The sequence below is a fragment of the Microtus pennsylvanicus genome, chromosome 13, assembly GCF_037038515.1.
Source record: "Microtus pennsylvanicus isolate mMicPen1 chromosome 13, mMicPen1.hap1, whole genome shotgun sequence".
NCBI lineage: Eukaryota > Metazoa > Chordata > Mammalia > Rodentia > Cricetidae > Microtus > Microtus pennsylvanicus.
This window is the reverse complement of record NC_134591.1, coordinates 76,253,642-76,278,178: the sequence shown is the minus strand read 5'-3', so window position 1 is coordinate 76,278,178 and position 24,537 is coordinate 76,253,642. Positions and strand designations below refer to the sequence as shown.

Sequence of the window (24,537 nt, the reverse complement as noted above, 5' to 3'; positions counted from 1 at the left end):
AGGTCAGGCTCCAAAGCCACAGAGAAACCCTATCTCGAAAAAAAAAAATGTCCTCTAAGTATGCCATGGCACGTGTGCGCCCCCACTGCATACACATATACGCACACATGTACACTAACAATAATGAATAAAATTAGAAGTTATTTCTTTTTTAAAAAAAAATCAACAGGGAGTGTGGGAGAGGGCCACAACATAGGGCGTGGCCCAGGATGAATACTCAACAAATATCTATCTGTTCCCCTTGTAATGTCTTCTGTGTGGTGAGGGGCTGACGGTGGGGGCCCAGGGTTCTGCTGCCTGGCTGAAGTCAGGGCTCTTCTACTCATTGCTGGGGAGAAGACAAGTCCCTCACCCTTCCGGACTCTGATGTAAAAATGAGTTAGATTTCCCTGTGTGGTGGTACACATCTTTAATCCCAGCACTTGAGAGGCAAATCTCTATGTATTCAAAGCCAGCCAGGTCTGTATAATGAGTTCCAGGCCAGCCAAGGCTATATATTGAGACCCTATATCAAAACAAACAACAGCCGGGCGGTGGTGGCGCACGCCTTTAATCCCAGCACTCGGGAGGCAGAGGCAGGCGGATCTCTGTGAGTTCGAGACCAGCCTGGTCTACAAGAGCTAGTTCCAGGATAGGCTCCAAAACTACAGAGAAACCCTGTCTCGAAAAACCAAAAAAAACAACAAACAACAAAGGTCATAAGAGCAAAACAAATCAGTGGACCCCAAGACTGCATGCCAAGCCTGGTACGTGAGCCCGAGCCCGTGACGGCTATTTCAAAACAAGGGCTTCCTCAGTGAGAGGGAGCCCGGGCTCTAACTGAAGCCATCCCTGGGAACTCAAGCACTCGGCCAGGGCAGAGGTGGCAGAGGGGTCTGCCGTCCGGGCTAAGCACTGGCTATGAATGCTTCTGACTTCCATGTAACCACAGCAGGCAGGCAGGTTATCAGTCTGAGAAGAGGGGAACCGCCTGAAGCCTGGTGTGAACCAGAAAAGCGTGATTGATTTACCTGTCAGAGCTCCATGTGCCGGGCGAGGCCTGTCCTTGTTTGACCCGAAGGGGAGGACCCACGGGAACACAGCAGGCTGAATACAAGCCAGACAGATGGCCCTGTGAGGAAGGGAGAAGGGTGTGGAGCGGGTGCCCAGCCCAGCAGGGCTGCCTAGCCTGACTTTATTCACTCAGGCAATTATACCTCATCTCTGGTTTTGTTTTCTTTTACTTTTTATTGCTGTTTTGTCATGTTGTGTTTTAGGACAAGTTTCCACCATGTAGCCTAGGCTACCTTAACCTCACCATCTAGCCCAGACTGGCCTCTAACTTGTAACCCTCCCGTCTTTGCCTACCACACGCCCAGATCACAGGTGCACAATATCTCCGCTACACTTCATTCAGTCAATTATATTTATGCATCTATGGATTTTATTATTTTTTATTTTTGCTCTGCTAGGGGTCAAATCCGGGCCATTAGAATGCTAAGCAAGCGCTTTACCACTGAGTTACACCCTCGCCTTAGAGAGATATATCGTTTGCATGGTGCCTACCGTGGGCAGCAGCCAGGACAGAGACCAAGCAGCAATGTCAAGGAAAAAATGAATAGAGGAATCTCCCACAGCAAACACTGAAGCAGAAACAGGGATAAGACTCAGAAAGCCGGAGGTGGGGGATTGGGGGAGAGTGTTTCCTGGAAGATCAATGTAAAAAGATAATTTCCAAAAAGACAACATTGTGGTTCTCATACAAATTTTGTTTTGATTTTCTGTTTTTTTGTTTTTTCGAGATAGGGTTTCTCTGTGTAGCCCTGGCTGTCCTGGAACTCACTCTGTAGACCAGGCTGGCCTCGAATTCACAGAGATCCACTTGCCTCTGCCTCCCGAGTGCTGGGATTAAAAGGAGTGTGCCACCACCACCCTGCTCATACAGAATTCTTAAAATAAATCTGTCTGAAAATTTTTATTAAATAATTATTAATGAAGAAACCCTGCAGATTTACAGCCAGTTCAAAGGAGAGAGAGAAAAAAAAGAACAGGCATATTTTCTAGATCCAGGATGTCGGAAGGAATTTGCAAACAGACTGGAAACCAGCTCAGTCCACAGGAGGCAGAATTTCTGAATGAAAAGAGTCCTGGTCACATGCACCAGTCCCTGACAAGAATCCTTCGCAGGCCCCAGGGCTGTCCACAGCTTAAGGCTCCACAAGGGGTTGGACAGTCGGCTCCATTGGCTAAGTACCGGCCAGGCAAGCATGAGGACTTGAGTTTGGATTCCTAGTGTCCATGTTAGAAGCCAACCAGGGTGATACACGCCTGGGATCCTAGCACTGGGAGGAGGGGGCGGGGCTGAGTCATGTGGCTCTTATCAGCTCCCTGGCCAGCTCGTCTGTCTGGATTGGTGAGTCCCAGGTTCAGTGAGAAAAGGGGCCAGGTGGTGGTGCTGCATGCCTTAAATCCCAGCACTTGGGAGAGGTAGACGAATCTCTGAGTTCGAGCCCAGCCTGGTATACAGAGCAAGTTCTAGGACAGACTCCAAAGCTACACTACAAAACCCTGTCTCAGAAACAAAAAAGGGGGGGGGGGAGTATAATAGAAATCCCTAAATGCCTATATTCACAGTTTGCAAGTTATGGATAGCCTCAACCGAGGAATGGATAAAGAAAATGTTGTATTTGCAAATAATAGGATTTTTCATTGTTTCTCAACCTGACAAATAAGAAGATTGGAAGACTGGAAGATTGTGTCATTTGCAGGTATGGATAGATCAAATAAATCAGAGTCAGAAAAAAAAGTGAAGCCAGTATGGTGGTCACATCTTTAATCCCAGAACTGGGAATCAGAAGCAGGTAGAGCTCTGTGGGTTCAGGGTCAGCCTGGTCTGTGTAGTGAGTTCCAGTCCAGCCAGAGCTACATAGAGAGACCCTGCCTCAAAACACTCATAAAATAATTATAATAATAATGGCAATAATGAAGCAATGAGGAGATGGAGAATAATAAATAGATAAATAAATAAATAAATAAGCCAGTAGTTATGATGCACACTTTTTATCCCAGCACTCAGAGGCATGGGCAGAGTTCAAGGTAAGCCTGGTCTACAGAGCGAGTTCCAGGACAGCCAGGGCTACGACGAAGAGAGACCTTGTCTCAAAGAAAAAAGCAAAAAAAACAAAACAAAAAAATACAAATAAATAAAATAATGTGGAGAACAATAAAGACAATAAAGGAGGATCTCAGTGTCTACCTCTAGCCCCCCCCACACACACACAAGTACACACATCACCTCCATACACACTCTTGTATGTGCATGCCTCCCTTGACAAGGTATATTCACACATGTATACGCATATGTAACACATAAGTAATAAATAATAAAATAATAACAAAGCATCACAAACTAAGGAATGCTGGAGTCAGAGAGAGCAAATGTCAGCACTAAGCAAGCCACTTCCAACAGACAGAGCCTGCAACTGTTAAAAGTCTCAGGTTTGTGAGCCGGCTCATGGGGGAAAGTGCTCGCCACCAAGTCTGATAAACAGAGTGGGATCCCTGGAACCCACGTGGAGGAGGAGAGAACCAACTCTACAAAATTGTCTCTGACTCCCCCCCCATGTGTGCAGTAGCATACGGGTATATGTTAAAATATCAATAACCGATCAGTGACATAAATCAATGTTAAAAACAAATAAATAAGGCCTGAAGAGATGGCTCAGTGGTTAAGAGCATTGCCTGTTCTTCCAAAGGTCCTGAGTTCAATTCCCGGCAACCACATGGTGGCTCACAACCATCTGTAATGAGGTCTGGTGCCTCTTCTGGCCTACAGACATACACACAGACAGAATATTGTATGCAGAATAAATAAATAAATATTTTTAAAAACAAAAAAAACAAATAAATAACTCTTTCTGCTTATTTCAAAGTTTTTACATCAGATAAAACATCACTAATCGGGGCTGGAGAAATGAATGGCTCAACAGTTAAGAGCACCAGCTGCTCTTCCAGAGGTCCTGAGTTCAATTCCCAGCAACCACAGGGTGGCTCGTAACCATCTATAATGAGATCTGGCGCCCTCTTCTGGCACAGAGCCACATATGCTCATATTCAAGATAAACCTTCAAGAAAAATACCATCAGTTAGCTGTGGCATTTGAACTAAGATGGGCAGCAAAGAATTCCAGGTTTTCATCCAGAGAGGCATATTCCAGCCAGAGAGAGCAGGTTTTCATCCAGAGAGGTATATTCCAGCCAGAGAGAGCAGGAGGCACGAACCCACAAGCATGGGGGAACGATCTGATGCTTTCAAGGAACTAAACACAAAGGTCAGTACAAAAGTCTGACAAAGGGCCAGACAGCAGGCGTGTGGGGAGGGCAGATACACCCTAGAGCCAGGAGTACCGAGATTTGAACTTAGAGTAAATATCAGAAGTTCTGGAGACCCTAGGTGGGAAGGCAGAGATGCACTTCAGGGTTTCTCTCTGTAGCCGTGTCTGTCCTGGAACTCACCCTGTAGACCAGGCTGTCCTCGAACTCAGAGAGATCCCCCTCCTGCCTCGTCTCACGCATGCTGGGATCGAAGGTGTGCGCCACCACCTCCACATGATTTTTTGGCAGCTAAACAAGAGTGTGTAGTACTCTCGCAGAGGACTTCAGTTCCTGGCACACTCCCACACTGCGTACTCCACAACCATCTGCTCCAGAGACTCTGTGGCCTTCTTTTGACCTCTATGGGGTCTCATATTCACCTGCACATATCCCTACACAGACACACACACATAGGCAGGATCTTTTTAAAGATAAAATAGATGGGCATGGTGGTGCTTGCCTTTATTCCCAGCATTTGGGAGGCAGAGGCAGCTGGATCTCTGTGAGCTCTGCAATGTTGGGGATAGCTCTCAGAACTCTGTACAGTCTAGATAAATACTGCACCAACCAGAGCTACAGCCCTGGTCTCCAGAGCAAGCTTCAGGACAGCCATGGCTACATAGTGAGACCTGTCTCAAAAAAAAAATACATAAATCTTTTAAAAATGTATTTATTATGTATGTAGTGTTCTGTCTGTATGTTTGCCTGAACACCAGAAGAGGGCATCAGATCCCATTATAGATGGTTGTGAGCCACTATGTGGTTGCCGGGAATTGAACTCAAAACCTTTGGAAGAGCAGGCAATGCTCTTAACCTTTGAGTCCGTCTCTCCAGCCCTATAAATAAATGAATCTTTTAAAAAAGGGTGGGGGGGCAGTTTTGAAGGACTGCATCAAGAGCCTAAACACTCCTGAAAGGCAACCTCCTTAAAGTGGCATTTGAGAAATAGCCCTGGGGTGAAAGACAGCACCTGGAAGAGCTGGCAGAAGCCAAGCCAGCGAGAAAGCTCCAGCTCCCAGAAGCTAGGAGATAGGTCCAACCCACCACTTTCAGAAGCCAGCACCATCTGAGGCTGCTCCCACTGCAGCCTGTGACCAGCAATCTCGTTCCAACAGTGTCTCGGGCACGGTGCCCAAAAAGGCATGCATGAGGCTGTCCACAGAGCAAGGCTGTTTCCTCAGACTGGAAACCACCCAAATGCCTATCAGCACGGGAATGGGTGCACTGGGACCTGCTCACTCTATGAGATAGCAAAGCACAAGAAAAGGCAATACGCCTCACATAGTACATGTTCCGCTGAGAGACGTCAGACATGAGCGAGCATCTATCTCTCCTGTGACTGTATTTATAGAAAGATCAAAAATAGTTCTAGATGTTGCATTGGTGGTGCAGATAGTGGCTCCTCTAGGGAGGAAATCGGAAGTCACTGTGTGTGTGTGGGGGGGGGGTTCTAGTCATATGGGTACTAGAATAGCGAGTGTAAAGGAAAAATTGAAAACAGCTCCTGAATGGACCCTCCAAGTCACTATGCTTCTGCAAAAAAACTGGGAGTTCTCTAGAGTGTTACTCTTTCATTTTCTGTGAGGTATCACTGGAGCTATGGAGCTCTGAGCACTGGGAAAACTGTTCTGACCCAGAAAAATGTGAGAGGGTTTGGAGTTATAGCTCCATTTGGTAGAGTTTTCATCCGGCTTGCATAGAACCCTGGAATCGAACCCCAGCACTCCAGAACACCATACGTGAATGCCTGTAATCCCAGATCTTGGGAGGTGGAAGCAGGAGGATCCGAAGTTTAAAATCATTCTCCTCCACCTCCACATGACACATTTAAGGCTAGCTTGGCTACATAAAAAAATGTCTTTAAAAAAAAAAGTACATTATATCCAGGTGCAGTGCCGCTGGTTGCTGATCTGTGGCTATGGTCTAGGTGCCGTTGGTTGCTGATCTGTGGCTATGGTCTAGGTGTCACTGGTTGCTGATCTGTGGCTATGGTCTAGGTGCAGTTGGTTGCTGATCTGTGGCTATGGTCTAGGTGCAGTTGGTTGCTGATCTGTGGCTATGGTCTAGGTGTCACTGGTTGCTGATCTGTGGCTATGGTCTAGGTGCAGTTGGTTGCTGATCTGTGGCTATGGTCTAGGTGCCGTTGGTTGCTGATCTGTGGCTATGGTCTAGGTGTCACTGGTTGCTGATCTGTGGCTATGGTCTAGGTGCAGTTGGTTGCTGATCTGTGGCTATGGTCTAGGTGCCGTTGGTTGCTGATCTGTGGCTATGGTCTAGGTGTCACTGGTTGCTGATCTGTGGCTATGGTCTAGTTTCGCATCCATTAAGAGAACTCATTTCAACATTCTGGACTGCCTGTATATGTATCTGCTCTGGGGACCTCTCTTTTGTACTGAAGACAACATTTAATAAAAATCTCAGCAATGTGCTCCTATTTCAATTTGGTTTCTTCAGGGCTGGGTAACAGACCTTAGGACCTTGCACACATGCAACCAGCACAATGCCACTTTACGTTCCCAGCCAGAGACTTCATTTTTTTTTTCAAGTAGAGGGCTTCAGATGTAGCTCGTTAGTACAGCGCGTGGCATGTGCAAACCCCTGGGTTTGATCCCTAGTGGAAAATATATGTGAATTCCTATTTGTATATAGTGGATATAGGCATATATGTGAATGTGTATGTCGAGACAAATGTTTAAAGTTATATTTTAAGTAATTGATCCAAGTGTGTCTGCATACACCTCTAAATCCCAGCACTTCAAAGGCTACGGCAGGAAAAATCTGAGCTTTAGACCAGATTCATGGAGAAATTCTGTCTCAAAAACAAAAACAAGGGACTAGAGAGGTGCCTTGGTGGTTAAGAGCACTCGCTGCTCTTGCAGAGGACCAGGGTTTGGTTCTCAGTCACCCACGTGGCGGCAGTTCCAGGGAATTCGTTGTCCTGTGAGCACTGCATGCACTTGGTGCCCTTACAGACATGCCGGCAAAACACTCGTATGCATGGAAAACAAGTAAATAAAGTCTTCAAGGCAAAAACAAGATAAGAAAGGACAGTAGGTGTCCATCAAAGGCTGCTGTCACTGGCTCCTCTAGTTCTTCAGTATCAAATGAGCTGAGAGCCAAGGCTAGCATGCCAGTTAGATCAATTGCCAAGGCCCTCAGTCTTCCAGACTCGGTTAGCAAAGAAGGGCTAAACTGGTGCTTCTCAACCTTCCTAACGCTGTGACCCTTTAATACAGTTCCTCGTGCTGTGATGAACCCCGACCATACCATTATTTTCGGTGCTATTTCATAACTGTAATTTTGCTTCTGTTATGAATTGTAATGTAAATATCTATGTTTTCTGATGGTCTTAGGTGACCCCTGTGAAAGGGTCATTCGACCCAAAGGGATCACAGGTTGAGAACCTCTGATCTAGCCTGGTTCCCTAGCCTGTAATCTGAGCTGGGCCTGCCAGATTCAACTGTCTGCTCTTCATCCACCCAGAGTAAAGCCAGGCATGGTGGCACAGCCCTGCAATCCCAGCACTCTGGGAACAGAGGCCAGAACATCTGGAGCCTGAGGCCATGCCTGAGCTACACACCAAGACCCCATCTCAAACTAAAACCAAGCCAGAGAAAGACCCTCTCTCTAGAGACAACCTGGTGGCCTCGTCACCCCTGCTCCGCGTACGTACGTCTACCCCTGCTAGAGTATCCTCGTAGCTCCCAGCAGGGGGCGACATTATCATCATTTGATTCGTTTGCAAAGCAGAGGCTTTTACTGCCCTGTAGCCAAAGTAAGATTACCCCAAGGCCAGGTGAATCTGGGAAAGGAGAAACAAGCTGCTTTGCTGATGTGTGGTGCCATCCTCTCCTCATCCATGCTGGTATACAGGAAAGGGCATTACATCCGCCTTGCCAGGGCCAGCTCAGCCTACACCTGTGCAATCTCCTCCTCCAGCCCCTACTAGGAGCGAGATTCCAGTGTGGCTTTTATGGATCCTAAACTTTCCCTTCACGTCCCAAAGCTGAGCTCCACACTGAACAGCCATGAAAAGCGGGTGGCTCCTGGCACAGGACCCAGACCTCCAGCTGGCCCACCCCACCCAGCTTGTCCATCGCCCTCTTTGTCCACAGATCTACAAACGTCACAGAGCACACAAAAGCCCTGCAGTAAGGAGTCCAGGGCCAAGTGCCAACTGCTGTTGACCTTCAAGCTGGCAGTGGAGGCCTTGCTCCTGTTCTGAGTGGGTTTGTTCTGTCCTTCAGTGGTACTGGGGACCAAGCCCTGGGCTTGCACACTCTATACAAGCGCTCTCCCTGGGACAAGGGATGGTGACGGTGACAGTGGCTCTGGCCAGGCCTTCATTGAGAATACTGGCTTCTCCCTTCTTTCTGTCCTCAGGCAGCTACAGAGCTGACCACCCACCTCTTTCTCTCAAGACATGAAGCTTCTGGATTCTGGAAGAAAATATTTGGTTTCTGCTCCAAGCAGCATAATAGAAGCTCGGGGTTCCCCTAGTCCTCAGTTCTCAGGAGGACCAGACAAAGACCCTCTTGGGAAACTTGGGTAAGGGCACTTACCAGACAACTGCCAGGGAGCCCCACATCTTCAGCCTGGAGGCTCTCTCCTCCCCTGGAGGAGTTTATCTAGTGGCACTCCTAGGTCATAAGTAAAAGACCAGCCTGTCCCCTTCTCTTGGTTGCCAAGAGCCACTCAAGTACCAGCCAGGTGCCAGAATGGACAGACAGGTGTTAACACCTCCCGACTGCTTTGTGCCTCCTGGGGTGACAATTAATTGCTTTATCTCTGAGACCTCAAAATAATAGGGTGCTGTTCTTTGTTGTTGTAGAAAACACCACAACCAAAAGCAACTTAGGAGGAAAGGGTTTATTACATCTTATGCTTAGAGTCCATCACTGAAGGAACACGGAGCAGGAATGGGGGGCGGGGAGGCAGGAGCTGAAGCAGAGGCTGTGGAGGAATGAGGCTTACTGGCTTCACTGCTTAGCTTGCTTTCCTACACCACCAGGGACCACCAGTCTAGGGACGGCACCATCCACTGTGGGCTGGACTCGCCCACACTGATCATCAGTCAATCAAAAGAGAAAAGAAAAGGAAAGAAAAAAATGCCCCCATAGACACAGCCACAAGCTGACCTGACGGAGGCAGCTCCTCCGTTGAGGTCCCCTCTTCCCAGATGGCTCTAGCTTGTGTCAAGTTGACAAAAATCACTATCAGATATGCTGAAGGATGCAGCTGAGCCGAAGACAACTTGCCTACCGCATGGAAGCCTTGGGTTCCAAGGAAAAGAACAGGAGGAGAAAGAAAAGAGAAAACAGATGGGGAGAAACAGGAGGAGGGGAGGGCGAAGGGGAGGAGCAAAATAAGGTCATCAAGAACTTTGTTTGGAGATAGTAGTTTGTTTGTTTGTTTGTTTGTTTTTGACACAGAGTTTCTCTGTGTAGCCCTGGCTGTCCTGGAACACGCTACGTAGACCAAGCTGGCCTCAAACTTGGAGATCCACCTGCCTTTGCTTCCCAAGCGTTGAGATTAAAGGTGTGTACCACCACCACCTGGACAAGAATATTTTAGTTCAGTGGATAAAAGCACTGGCTGCTCTTCCAGGAACAGAACCTGGGTTCAATTCCCAGCACCCACATGACAGCTCACAACAGTCCAGTTTTTAGGAATCCTAAACCCTTATACAAATATACATGCAGGCAAAACAGCAATGTACACAAAAAATTAAAAAATAATAACTTATTTTAAAAGAATATTTTTAAAAACATTGACTTTTTAAAAATTCATAAAGGTTTATTTAATCTTAATTATGTGAATGTGTAGGTGTCTGTGTGTGGGTGTGTGCATGAGGGTGTGGGTTCCGTGGTCAGGAAAATCAGATCCTCTGGACTGGAGTCCCGGGTGGTTGTGGGCCATTGGCATGGATGTTGGGAATCAAACAAACACGGGTCCTCTAGAACAGGAGCATGTATCCTTTTTGGGGGGTTTTTTGGTTTTTTTTTTTTTTTTTTTTTTTTTTTGGTTTTTGGTTTTTGGACACAGGGTTTCTCTGTGTGACAGTTCTGGCTGCCCTGGAACTTGGCGCGCATATTCTTCACTGCCCCCCTAACTCCAGTCCTAAAATCTGAATTTTAAAAAGATTGTTGCATTTGGGTGGTGGCACACGCCTTTAAACCCAGAACTTCTCAGGGCAGAGGCAGGTGGATCTCTGAGTTCCAGGCCAGCCTGGCCTACAGAGGGAGTTCCAGAACAGCCAGGGCTACACGGAGAAACCCTGTCTCAAAGAAAAAAAAATTCTTTTCCGACTTGTTTTATGTATATGATTGTTTTGCCTACAAATATATGCACCCCATGGGTGCCCGTGGAAGTCAGAAGAAGCCATCTGAGCCCCTGAAACTGGAGTTACAGATGGCTGTAAGCCACCTTTGGGGCTGAGAACCAAACTCAGGTCCTCTGCAAAAAGAGTCAGTGCTCTTAACCACAAGGCCATCTCTCCAATCCAAAACTCTTGATTTAGCCAGGCGATGGTGGCGCACGCCTTTAATCCCAGCACTTGGGAGGCAGAGGCAGGCGGGTCTCTGTGAGTTCGAGACCAGCCTGGTCTACAGAGCTAGTTCCAGGACAGGCTCCAAAGCCACAGAGAAACCCTGTCTCGAAAAACAAAAAAAAAATACCAAAAAACAAAACTCTTGATTTTTAGCTGTTATATTTTATCTGTAGATATTCTCTCTCTCTCTCTCTCTCTCTCTCTCTCTCTCTCTCTCTCTCTCTGTGTGTGTGTGTGTGTGTGTGTGTGTGTGTGTGTGTGTGTGCTATCCCCAGTGGTGGGCATAGAACCCATGGCCTCACACAGACTCAGTAAGTGCTGTACCACTGAGCCACCCAGCCTGATAAACCACTGTTAAACCAAGTCAAGGCTGGAGCCTAGCAGCACTGGCCTATAATCCTAGCACTTGGAAGGCAGAAGCTGGAGGATTAGGAATTCAAGATTGCCCTCACGCTGGAGAGCTGGCTTCAGCAGTTAAGAGCACTGCCTGCTAGGTTCAGTTCCCAGCATCCACATGGCAGATCACAATTGTTTAGAATTCCAGTTCCAGAGGACCTAAGAAACACATATATACAGCCAAAACTTATATACAAAAAACAAACACTTAAAATTAAGAAAAAACACCTTCAGCTACCCAGTGTGTGTAAGGCTAGCCTGGACCACATGAGACCTTTTCTCAAAGAGAAAAAAATTTAAATTGGGTGTAAGGGTACATGCCTTTAATTCCACCCTTTGGGGAAGCAGTCAGGTGAATCTCTGAGTCTACAGAGCAAGTTCCAGGACAACCAGGGCTGCAAAGAGAAACCCTGTCTCAAAAAAACCAAAAGAAAAAGGAGGAGGGACTTGAGAGCGGCTCAGCAGATCCTGGTTCCTGAAGGACCAGTGTTTGGACTCCAGCATGCTCCCTCCGCTCAGGATGTGGAGTTGACCCAGAGCTTCACATATGCTAAGCAAGTGGCTGTCTGTGTGTTGAGAAGGGCCCTGCGTGGCTTTGAACTCGCTCTGCAGCCCTGCTGGCCCTCAGCTTTCAGTCTTCCTGCCTCAGCCTTCTGTGTGGCTGGGGGTCTGCACCCTGGGCCTGGCTGCATTCGTCATTTTAATTATTTTAATTAGACTAGTAGGAAATTATGCCAGCTATCTCAGAATCTGGGGATTTGGGAAAACTTTTTTTTTAACTAGAGCTCAATTCACTTACATTTTAAAAAGACACACACTCTCTCTCTCTCTCTCTTTCTCATATACACACACACACTCTCTCTCACACACACAGATACAGACACACTCACACATACAGACACACACACACACACTCTCTCACACACAGATACAGACACACTCTCACACACACACTTTTTCTCACACTCTCTTACACACACTCTCACACACGCACATCTCTCTCACACACATGCATGCACACACACTCACACACATTCTCATACACACTCTCTTACACACACTCTCAGACACACAAGCACTCTCTCTTACACACACACACACACACACACACACAGTTCGTGTAGGTCAGAGGATATCCTACAGAGTCAATTCTCTCCACCCTGTGTGTCCCAGGGCTCTAGTGAGTCAGCGGGGCTGATGGCAAGCATCTTTATATACTGAGCCATTTTACTGGCCCTTTCCCCCATTCTGTTATGAACACTCTTGGACCCGTCTTCTAGAATCTGCTTTCTTTGTTGGTGTTTATCTCCCTTCATTTAGACCGTTTCCTTAAGTCAACTCTGGTGGCAGCTTACTCTTGAATCCCACACTACCCTGGGTTTATTCTGTGCCACCTGAGAAGACAGGGATGGAACCTGTACCTCAGTGTAGTTCTCGAAAACTTGTTATCCATGGGCCCGTTCACACACAGGTGGGAGGTTCTCGTTGCACCAAGCAGAAGCACCAAGATTGGAACACACAGCTGGCTAAACCCTCACAGGAACCCTTGAAGCCCCCGCTTCAGAGAGTCCCACACAGGAATGCCAAGGCCAGGTCAAACATCCTTGGTACACAACTCACTCACCCTAAGAGAACCTGAAAGGACCCCTGAGGCTCTTGTTTAAACCTAAAGAGAAGCAGGGGCTGCAAGATGGCTCAGTCAAAAGACACCTGCCGCCAAACCTGACTACTTGAGTTCAGTCCCTGGGACCTAGATGGAGGAAGGAGAGATCAATTCTTACAAGCTGCCCTCTGACCTCTGTACAGGTGCCATGGTACATTTGTTTCTTATACACACATACTCACACAGGTACATAAATAAATAGAATTTTTAAAATTTTTAAATAACACAGAAAAGAAATGAGAAAACAAATTCTCTTCCCTTTAGACAACATAAACCTCATTCCACACACACACCCCTACAGATATAATCACATGCCTTAACACACATCTTTAAACACATCTACACACACACACTTCTGGAATATTCTTAGAGAAGGCAGTCTCACTGGGGTCTTTATAAATGAGCTCAAATTTCATTTTTCCAACTGGGAAAACACACATTTTCAAAATTGTTTCTCCTCACTAACAGTTGAGAACTGGCCAAGTCCCAGCACCCCCCACCGTGACTTCACCACAGTTTTATTTATGAACAGCCTCCTTTCTTGCAAACGAGAAATTGCATCTATGCATCTAAACTGTGGGCACTGCTGCCCACAAAGCTGGTTTTCCGAAAGTACAGCCACCAACTCACTCACGGGTCTCCTTTGACACTTGGAGGTCAAAGATCAGTAAGAAAAATATTAACTCCAGTTGCCACGCTTCCCAGGCGTTTTCAAGTTCACCCACTTCTGCAGAAACCCACGCCATTACCACCGGGCTTACCAAATGTCTACCTGGTTAGTCAGTTATAAGATATGCAAAGCGCCTTATTGCATCCCAGCCTGGGAACCAGGAAAGGGACATCTGGACATCGTGATATGGAAGTGTAGTATTTTTCACACGGCTGTCAATACTGGGGATTAAACTCATGGCCTTGGGCATGCAGGCAAGCGCTCTACCAATTGAGCTATAGGCCGCCCAACCCAGTTTTTGTCTTGAGAGCTGCCATTCATCCAGAATTTTCTCTGAGTTAGACAGGGTCTGAGGCACTGGCACAGCCATCTAATCTGGGTCCACCCTCAAAGGCACCTATCTGTATAAAAATTCAGGAGTTCTTGATCTTGAATGGGGAAAAATATGTTCTTACGTTCACTAACATCTACTTGAAAGTTAGCGTTTGACCGTCATGAAGAGAATAAATGAGCCACAATATTATTTGCCCCTAAGAGAAATACCATGCATTTTCTTTCTTTCTTTTCCATTTATTTATTTTGCATATATGTATGTGAGTGTACATGCCACTGCATACATATGGAAGTCAGAGAAGAAGTTGGGGAGTAGGTTCTCCCCTACCAGGTGGGTCTCTGGGATTGAAACTCAATCAGACATGGACACAGGCACCTGTACCCACTAAGCCATCTTACCGGCCCTAACCCCGTGTGTTTTTATTAACAGCCACCACTGGTTTTTGCCTGTTTGCTTGCTTTTGGTGTTACTGGGGCTTGAACCTGGAGAGCTCTACACTGGAGGCAAAGGGCTCTGCTGCTGAGCTCCAGCCCCAGCTCTTCATCCCTACCCTAGACCTAAGGCTGTGAGCAGCTACCTCTGGCCATCAATCTGTCACCAAGAAGAGCAGCCAGTTTTCCTTGTGGGAACTGCCTGCTCACAAAAACAACACGGAGACTTAATATTGATGATGAAAGCTTGTCCTCAGCTTAGGCTTCTTCTCAACAAGCCCTTATAACTTTTATATTTATCTACATTCTGCCATGTGGCATTACCTCACCTCCGTACTGCGCAGCCTGCTTCCTCTGAGTCCGGCTGGCGATTCCTGCCTTTCTTTTTCCCAGAGTTCTCTCTTTGCCTGGAAGTTCCGCCTACACTCTCCTGCCTAACTATTGGTCATTTAACTTTTATTATACCAAGCACAGAAATACATCTTCACACCTTGTACAAATATCCCACAACAAAGAAGTGCTTTTATTACAACATTGTGGATTTGTTTAACACGTTAATAATTGGTTCTTGTTAACAATGGAGTATTTGGGGCAGAGGGACGTTTATATCAATTATTTCATTGTAAGTGATAAAATACATACGATAGGCCGGGCGGTGGTAGTGCACCCCTTTAATCCCAGCACTCGGGAGACAGAGGCAGGTGGATCTCTTTGAGTTCGAGGCCAGCCTGGTCTATAGAGTGTGTTCCAGGACAGCCAGTACTGTTACACAGAGGAACCCTGTCTTGAAAAACTAAAATCAAAAAATAAAATAAAATAAATAAATGTATCAGAATAAAAAAATAAAATACAAATGAAATATCAAAAAAAGAAAAAATAATTATAATTATAACTAATTCACAGAAATTAAAAAAAAAAGCTAAAATCAATCAACCACACAATAGGGTCAGAGAGATAGCTGGTGCTCCTGTCTCAGGCTCCCAGAGACCTGGGATCACGGGCATATAGTCAGTCACCTTCTCAGTTTATTGTATTTCTGTAGTTTTTTCTTTTTCTTTCTTGTCTTTTTTGAGGTGTGGTTTTGAGACAGAGTTTCTATGTGTAATCCTCACTGTCCTGGAACTCACTGTGTAGACCAGGCTGGCCTCAAATCTGGAGCTCTGCCTCTGCCTCCTGAGTGCTGGGATTAAAGATGTGTGCCACTATGCCCAGCTCCTCCCTCTTTCCATCCCTGTTTTCCTTCCTCTGTGTGTGTGTGTGCGCGCGCGTTGGGAGTTCAAAGGACAATTTCAAAGCTCAGTTCTCACTTCCACCTTGTTGAGGCAGAGTACGCCAGGCTAGCCCACCCATGAGCCTCCCAGTGATGGCCATGCCTCTACCTGCCTCTCTCCCATTTCACTATAGGGGTGTGGGCTTGTGGGGCTTGTGTCACCGTACCCAGCTTTTTTATGTGGGTTCAGGGATCAAACTCTGATTGTCAAACTTGCCTAGCAAGCGTTTTTTCCCACCCAAGCGGTCTCTCAGCCCCCATCGGAGTCTATGAAAACCTTTTTTTCACCTTGTTTAGAAAATATACTAGTTTGATTTCAAGAAGCAAATTAACAGTTAAGAGCCCAGATTCTAGAACTACTCCGACTCTGTAGATATGAGAGAGATGCAAATCAAAGTGACATTAGGAGGGAACATTTTACATTCATCAGAATGGCAAAAATTAGGGAGGCGGGAACGAGGAAGGAGGAGGGCTGGGGAGCTGTGCAGAGGTGGGCGGGGAAGCAGCATCTTTCAAGCTCTCCGGTGCCTGAGAGGGCTGGGTAGGCAGGGCCACGGCCTGTGCTTCTGCCTGGCTTCTTACCTGGACCATGGGGAAGGTATCAGCGTGCTTCACAGACAGAGGATCAAGCAATTCTTGACGTCAATTGCTAAGATGGTAGCTGTACCAAAGAAAGGGTCTGTGAACACAGCCCTGTAGCTATAAGCTCAGGCGCCAGGGCCTTTGTTCCTTTGTGGTATCTTGGATCTCTGGGAGGATGAGCAGAGATCGCAGGTGAAATAGGGTGGTCTTTTACTGTGGGATTCCCCTCTGTATGCTGTGAATATGTTATATTAACATTGGTTAATAAAGAAGCTTTACTGGCCTATAACAGGGCAGAATATAGCATGGCAGGAAACTCAAACAGAGATAGAGGAGGAAAGAAGGCGGAGTCAAGGAGATGATGCCCTGTAGCTACCAAAGGAGAAAGATGCCAGAACCTTACCAGTAAGCCACAGCTTTGTGGCAATGTACAGATTTATAGTAATGGGTTAACTTAAGATATAAAAGCTACCAAGGAATAGGCCTGAGCCATTGGCCAAGCAGAGTTGTAATTAATATAGTTTCTGTGTGATTATTTGGGTCTGGGTGGCCAGGAAGCAAAAGCCCGTTCTCAGTCAACAGTTTACCCAATGCTGTGAGCATTTAGAAGTGATGGACTACAGGCTGGTGAACTTTGCCCTAAAGAATATACAGTAAACACTTCTGGCTTTGCCAATGATACTATGAATATTAAATGTTACAACCTCAGAGGATAGACAGAGCGAGCATGGCTGTGTTCTAATGAAACTATCTATGGGGTTGGAGAGACAGCCCACTGGGTAAGAGCATATTGTTGTGAAATATTTGTTTAATTAGGCAAAGATGTGTTGCATTTATTTAATTATATAAAGACGTGTTGCTTTTGTTTATGTTGCAGAATATTTGTTTAACTGGACAAAGATGTGTTATATTTGTTTCATTATGTAAAAATGTGTTACTGTTTTACCTTGTCTGCCTAAGGCACCTGACTGGTCTAATAAAAAGCTGAACATCCAATAGCCAGGGAGGAAGTACAGGTAGGACTTCCAGGCAGGGAGAGTGAGGAGGAGGAGGAATTTAGGCTCAGGAATGCTGTGGGATAATGCTCTTGTACACTGTAAAGATTTGTCACACATACTGGGGTGTTTTTTTTTGTAATTTTATTGATTTTTATTGAGCTCTATATTTTTCTCTGCTCCCCTCCCTGCCTCCCCCCTCCCCTTCAACCCTCTCCGAAGGTCCCCATGCTCCCAATTTACTCAGGAGATCTTGTCTTTTTCTACTTTCCATGTAGATTAGATCCATGTATGTGTCTCTTAGGGTCCTCATTGTTGTCTAGGTTCTCTGGGATTGTGGTTTGTAGGCTGATTTTCTTTGCTTTATGTTTAAAAACCACTTATGAGTGAGTACGTGTGATAATTTTCTTTCTGGGTCTGGGTTACCTCACTCAAAATGATGTTTTCTAGCTCCATCTATTTGCCTGCAAAATTCAAGATGTTGTTTTTTCTGCTGTGTAGTACTCCATTGTGTAAATGTACCACATTTTCCTTATTCATTCTTCGGTCAAGAGGCATTTAGGTTGTTCCAGGTTCTGGCTATGACAAACAAAGCTGCTATGCACATAGTTGAGCACATGTCCTTGTGACACAATTGAACATCCTTTGCATATATACTCAAAAGTGGTATTACTGGGTCTTGAGGAAGGTTATTTCCTAATTTTCTGAGAAATTGCCACACTGACATCCAAAGGGACTATACCAGCTTGTACTCCCACCAGCAATGCAGGAGTATTCTCTTTACCCCACAACCTCTCTAGCATAAGTTGTCATCAGTGTTTTGATCTTGGCCATTCTTACAGGTGTAAGATGGAATCTCAGAGTTGTTTTGATTTGTATTTCTCTGACGACTAAGGATGCTGAGCATTTCCTTAAGTGTCTTTCAGCCATTTTAGATTCCTCTGTTGAGAGTTCTCTGTTTGGGTCTGTACTCTATTTTTTTATTGGATTATTTGTTCTTTTGATGACCAATTTCTTGAGTTCTTTGTATATTTTGGAGATCAGACCTCTGTCCGATGTGGGGTTGGTGAAAATCTTTTCCCATTCTGTAGGCTGTTGTTTTGTCTTGTTGACTGTGTCCTTTGCTTTTCAGAAGCTTTTCAGTTTCAGGGAGGTCCCATTTATACAGAGCCAAAGATATACAGAGAAACCCTGCTTCAAAAAACGAAAAATTAGCCGGGCGATGGTGGCGCACGCCTTTAATCCCAGCACTCGGGAGGCAGAGGCAGGCGGATCTCTGTGAGTTCGAGACCAGCCTGGTCTACAGAGCTAGTTCCAGGACAGGCTCCAAAGCCACAGAGAAACCCTGTCTCGAAAAACAAAACAAAAAAAAAAAAAGAAAAATTAAAAATAAAAGAAATGGAGAGAAAAGTCACATAAAGATGGAAAATACACAGAGAATCTGAATACTGTATGCTATTGTATTGTCCCTGAATTGTTTGACTGCTGAGAAAGGAACAAAAGCTGCTTAAAGATATTTGATTACAAATGCTGCTGAATTAATTCAACCTATATATTTTGAAAATGCCTTGACTTCAAAATTTAAGTCAAAAGCTATGTTACTTTGGAGAAGAGATTTTGCTTTTGTTTCCACAGGAAATGAGAGGTTATGGATTCATTCCAGGTTAGGAAAAATAAAGTTTGATCAAGGAAGACCCCCCTGAAAAATCTCCAGTAGGAGAAAATGGCCCAGATTATCCAACGTTTTTAGAGCAGCGCTGTAGCAGTTTCCTCTGAGTTCTACATCCAGAACAGCTTCAAGACTGCTGGCTGAGATGATCCAGCCTCACAGAATACTCCAGTCAGGACTTGGCCCGAATCTTAAATTTTCTTTTAGTCCCCATAAGATTACTAGTGCCCCCTCAATCAGCAGGAAGTAGCTTAGAAAACTATGCCCACACTTCAAAAACAATGGATTATGGATATTTGTCTTTGTTTAGTGTGTTTGTTACAAGTTGTTATGGATAATGGTCAGGAAAAAAGCTAAACAATGAAGATTAGATAAAGGGTTTTGGCTCTCTTTTCCATCTTCCTCTTGGAGAGGCAGCTTCACTTCTGCCTCTCTTCCCACTTCTCTGCTTCCCCCCTTCTCTGTCTCTTTCTCCTCTTCTCTCTCTCTCTCTCCTCTCTCCTCTCCCTCTCTCCTCTCTCTCTCTCTCTCTCTCTCTCTCTCTCTCTCTCTCTCTCTCTTTCTCTCTCTCTGTCCCCCCTTTACCCTTCCTCCTCCATAAGCCCCTGAATAAACATTCAACCTCACCCTGCATGTCATGTAAAAAAAAAAAAGATAAAGGGTCTTGTTTTAAAAAAAGGGGAAGAACTGTGAGAAAATGCTCTTGTACTCCTTAGCTGCACCCTCAGTCCCCAATTTCTTTTTTTTAGAGATTTATTTATTTATTATGTATACAACATTCTGCCTCCATGTATGCCCGCATGCCAGAAGAAGGCACCAGATCTCATTACAGATGGTTGTGAGCCACCATGTGGTTGCTGGAATTGAACTCAGGACCTCTGGAAGAGCAGTCAGTGCTCTTAACCACTGAGCCATCTCTCCAGCCCCAGTCCCCAGTGTCTAACCTGACACATAATAACTGCATATATTTATGGGGCACAGTATGACAATTTGACACATGTATACAATATACAATTGTCAAATGAGGTAGAGCATTTTTGTCTCTTTAAACATTTGTCATTTCCCTGTGTTAGAAAGATCTGAACTCTCCTTTAGAGCTTTTCAAAATTTGCACTAGGGCTGGCCAGTGGTGGCACACACCTTTGATCCCAGCACTCGGGTGCGAGGTCAGCCTGGACCACAGAGTGAGTTCCAGAACAGCTGGGGCTATACACAGAAACCCTGTCTCAAAAAACAAAGAAATAAAATAAAATATGCACTAGGACTGGCTCGTGGAAGCACACACCTCTGATCCAGCATGAGGCAGAGATAGGAGCATCTCTGGAGTGGGATATTTGTAAAAATGTATTGCTGGAACTGGTGTAATAAAAAGCCCAACAGCCAATAGCTAGGAGAGAGGTATAGGCAGGACTTCCGGGCAGAGAGAGAACTCTGGGAAGAAGGGCACCAAGGGGACATCAAGGGGACGAAGAACAAGTCGCAGATATGGGACTGAGGAAAGGTAACCAACCCATGTGCTAGAACATAGATTAGTAGAAACAAGTTAATTAAGCTAATTAGGAAAAAAGCCTAAGCTAAAGCCAAACTTAATAATAAGTCTCCATGTCGATATTTGGGAGCTGGTGGTCCCAGTGAGGAAGTAAAACTCCAGATCTCTATGATGATGAGTCCACCTTGGTTCACAGAGCTAGTTCCAAAACAGCCAAGACTACGAAAACCCTGTCTCAACATAATATATATTGAGCCAGGCATGGCAGTCCATACTGTACCCCCAGCACTTGGGGATGGAGGTAGGAGGTAATCTTCAGCTACATAAAGAACTCAAGGGCACCCCAGGTCCTCTCAGACCCATTTCTAAAACAGTAAGAACAACAAATGGATTTGAAAATGTTTAGACCAAGCTTGGTGGTACATGCTTGTAATTCCAACATGACAGAGACTGTGGCAGGGAGGTTGCCGTGCGGTGGCCATCTGAACTATCTACATAGTGAGTGCAAGACCAGCCTAGGCTAAGTACCAGGACTTTGTCTCAAAAGAGCAAAGGAAGAAATAAATTATTTATTAATATGGGACTGGAGAAATGGCTGAGTAGTGAAGCCCAACACCCAGACAGTAGACAGGGCATTTCAGAGAATGCCTGCAGCCCCTGCTCTAGGAGGAGCAGAAAGAGAAAACCAAAGCCCCAGATTCAGGGAGAGAACAGGGAGAGACTGATGTAGTCGTCTGGCTTGCGTGTGCACATACATGTCCCCCCCCCCCCGCATGCACATATACTCACACTTAGACACACACACAAATAAGTAAATAAATCTGTTTTTAAAGTAGGAAAAAATCATACATTAAATATGTACATAAATTTTCCTTGTCATCATCCCCTAAATAACTCAATACAACAACTATTTACATAGCATTTACATTTTATTAGGTATTGTGAGGAATGCAGAGACGATTTAAAGTATATGGGGTCATTTGCATAGGTTATATGCAAATACTATATTATTTTATAATAGAAATTTTAAAGAGGGGCAAGGTACCTATGCCTATAATGCCAGTGCCTGGAAGGCTGAGGCAGGGGAACCACTGCAGGTGAGGCCAGCCTGGTTTGTTCAGGGTTTTGTTATTGGCGTTTGCATGGATTGCTTTTCTTGTAACTGACTTATATTTATTTTTTATTCATTGTTTTTGAGAAAGAGTTTCCCTATGTAGCCCTGGCTGTCCTGGAACTCATTCTGTAGATGAGGCTGGCCTTGAACTCACAGATCTGCCTGCCTTTGCCTCCCACGTGCTGGGATTAAAGGCGTGCACCACCACTACCTGGCTCTTTTTTTTTTTTAGATTTATAATTGTATCTATGTGTATTGTGTAGGTCTATGTGCATACATCATAAGGATGCAGTGCCCATGGAGGCCAGAAGAGGGCATGAGACTCCCTGGAGCTGGAGATACAGGTGGCTATGAACCACCCAGTCTTTGTTTTTCAAGACAGGGTTTCACTGTTTAGCTCTGGCTGTCCTGGAACTTGCTCTGTAGCCCAGGTTGGCCCCAAACTCACAGTGATCTGCCTGCCTCTGCCTTCCAAGTGCTGCTGTGTTGGGATCCTTTGGAGTCCTGGCCTCCAGCTGCTCTTCCCCACTAGTGACCTTTTCTTGCCCTTTTGATTTGAGCTTCTGAGAGCTCTGTCAAAGTTGTTTACCAGCCCTGCTTCCTGGGCACGCAGTGCCCTGGCCTTGATCAAGGATCAGGCGGTGAGGTCTTTACCTGTTGGCCCACCTGGCTGGGTTAGGTAGAAAACCTCCGTGGTGCCGTTCAATAAAGGGCTTCTTCTACCAGCAGCTAGAGAGGTGTATGTCTGTTCAATCCTGACGTCCTTTGCTAGGTTTCGGTTCCAGGCCGTGCAGGCAGGCGGCACTGCAGATTAAAGGTGTGGGGTACACCACCACTGCCCAATGAACCACCCAGTCTTATAAGGGCGCTGGGAACCAAACTCCTTTCCTCTGGAATAGCAGAAGGTGCTTTTCCAGTCCCTACAAAAATGACTTTGAAAACCTAAGGCCAACACAGGGAAGTATACCTTTATTCTGGCAGGTTGTAGGCAGGAAATAAAAAAAAAAAGCCTATCACAATGAAGCCAGACTTTTTTTTTAAATCTGGATACTGTTTTACCTTTCAAATATGCCTGAGACCCTGTCTCAGAGTGGGGGTGGGGAAGAGGAGGAGAGGAGAGGAGAAAGAGAAAGGAAAAGACAAAGAAAGAAACAAAAATAGGAAGGGAAAAAAAGCCAAGTGGTGGTGGCATACACCTTAATCCCAGCACTCAGGATGGAGGATACAGAGGGAGGGAGGTATCTGAGTTCAAGGCCAGCCCGAACTACAGAGTGAGTTCTAGGACAGCCAGGGCTACACAGAGAAAACCTGTCTTGAAAAGTCAAGAAAGAAGAGGAAGAACAGGAGAAGGAGAAGGAGAAAGAGAAGAAATGTCTCCAGTAGGCTGGAGTTGAGTAACTCCCAAAAGGCTTCATTTTATAGTCTAAAGCCACAAGGTGGGGCAAGCAAGTAAGCAAACAAAAGCATTCTTGGCAGGTAGCTTGGAGGTTGACAGACTGTAAGCTGAAGAGAGGGCAAGGACCTAGTATTTCCACTGTGTCTCCAGGTCGTAGCAAGTTAAGTCCTGCTAGGCGACAGGCAGGGCTTTAAGGGAATCACTAGGTAAGTCAATAAAAAATAAAACAGTAACTAGTCATTGATCTTTTCTACCTTATTCTCTCCTTCAGTGCCTTAGCCTCCTGAGTAGCTGTGACTACAGCCCAACTCCTAGAAATGGTCACAGAAGTCATGTAGAAGAATTTCCTTGTTTGGGGGATAAGAGGGCTGAACGTGGCCTAGGTGGGGGACGTGAGAGCTGGCTATACACAATCATAAACAGATATTACAAAATATGAGCCAGTTACTGAGGGGTCTTTGTGGACTCCGCAGCCAGCAGAGAGATGATCCTAGAGAGGCAAGAAGGTAGTTCTATTCAACACGGTTCAGGAAGGTAGTTCGATTCAACACGGTTCAGAAAGGTAGTTCGATTCAACACGGTTCAGTTGGTGGTAGTTCTTCCAAACTTCAAGCATCTGATCCCAAGTGGTTTTTTTTTTTTATTGTGTTATTTATTTTGGTTTTTCGAGACAGGGGTTCTCTGTAGCTTTGGAGTCTGGCCTCGAACTCACAGAGATTCACCTGCCTCTTCCTCATGAGAGTTCCAAGCAGTTTATTTTACACACAGCACAATTTGGTGAAAATTTTTCTGGTGATAATTAACTCAGTCTCATGTGTACAACAAAGCATACATCATGAATCTCTGAAGAACAAAGTAAGCTGAATCAGAGATGACTACGTCGAAACTCTTTGTAAAAAGTACATGGGACACTGGCCATAAAGATAGGTTCTATAGTAAACTGAGAAAAAGCAAGCTCATTAGGGGTCTGGAGAGGGCCTTGGTGGGGTCGCAGCTAGTGTAAAGGAGACCAGGCTAGAAAGCATACCCATTCCCAGCCTTCTAGATGACAACAGGCCTTGCCTTCCTTCTCTTGAAGTCCCTACTCTGAGTCACTAACATTCCAGATTCCTCTAGTGCTTGTCTGTGAGCACAAATACCTCCGAGCCTCCCCCCCAGGGCTTACTTATGAGTGGCAGCTATGCTGGTGTGCGCTGTATTATTACTTCAACTGTTCCTTATGTCTGAATGGGTCTGGTTTTTCTGAGACAGGGTTTCTTGGTGTAGTCCTGGCTGTCCTGGAAATCACTCTAAAGACCAGGCTGGCCTTGAATTTAGAAACCTGCTTGCCTCTTTCTCCCTAGTGCTAAAATTAAAGGTGTGATCACCACCGCCCAGCAACAAAATTAACTCTTAAAAAACAAACAAACAAACAAACCCAACTAAACAAAGTCAAGCAGGAAGTGTGTGTCACAGGAGTGGATCTCTTTGAATTTGAGGCTAACTTGGTCTACAAAGTGAGTTCCAGGACAGCTAGAGAAACACAGAAACAGAGAAACACAGAAACCTTGTCTGGAACCCACCACCCACCCATAAAATTTGTTGTGGGTCTGGGGTAAGAACACTGGCTTGATCCACCGCACCTCA

General features: G+C 45.5%; 1 protein-coding gene across 1 annotated transcript in view; it reads right to left on the bottom strand.

Moving 5' to 3' along the window:
* Ciroz (ciliated left-right organizer protein containing ZP-N domains) overlaps positions 1–8,940 on the bottom strand; it is a 31,006-nt gene extending 22,066 nt beyond the window's left edge. The window contains exons 1-2 of the mRNA XM_075945278.1: positions 8,915–8,940; positions 1,011–1,111 (exon numbers count right to left, since the gene is read on the bottom strand). Of these exons, the coding sequence (XP_075801393.1) occupies positions 1,011–1,111; positions 8,915–8,940 (127 nt within the window). The remainder of the gene's footprint in view (positions 1–1,010; positions 1,112–8,914) is intronic.
* Positions 8,941–24,537: the final 15,597 nt, after the last annotated feature.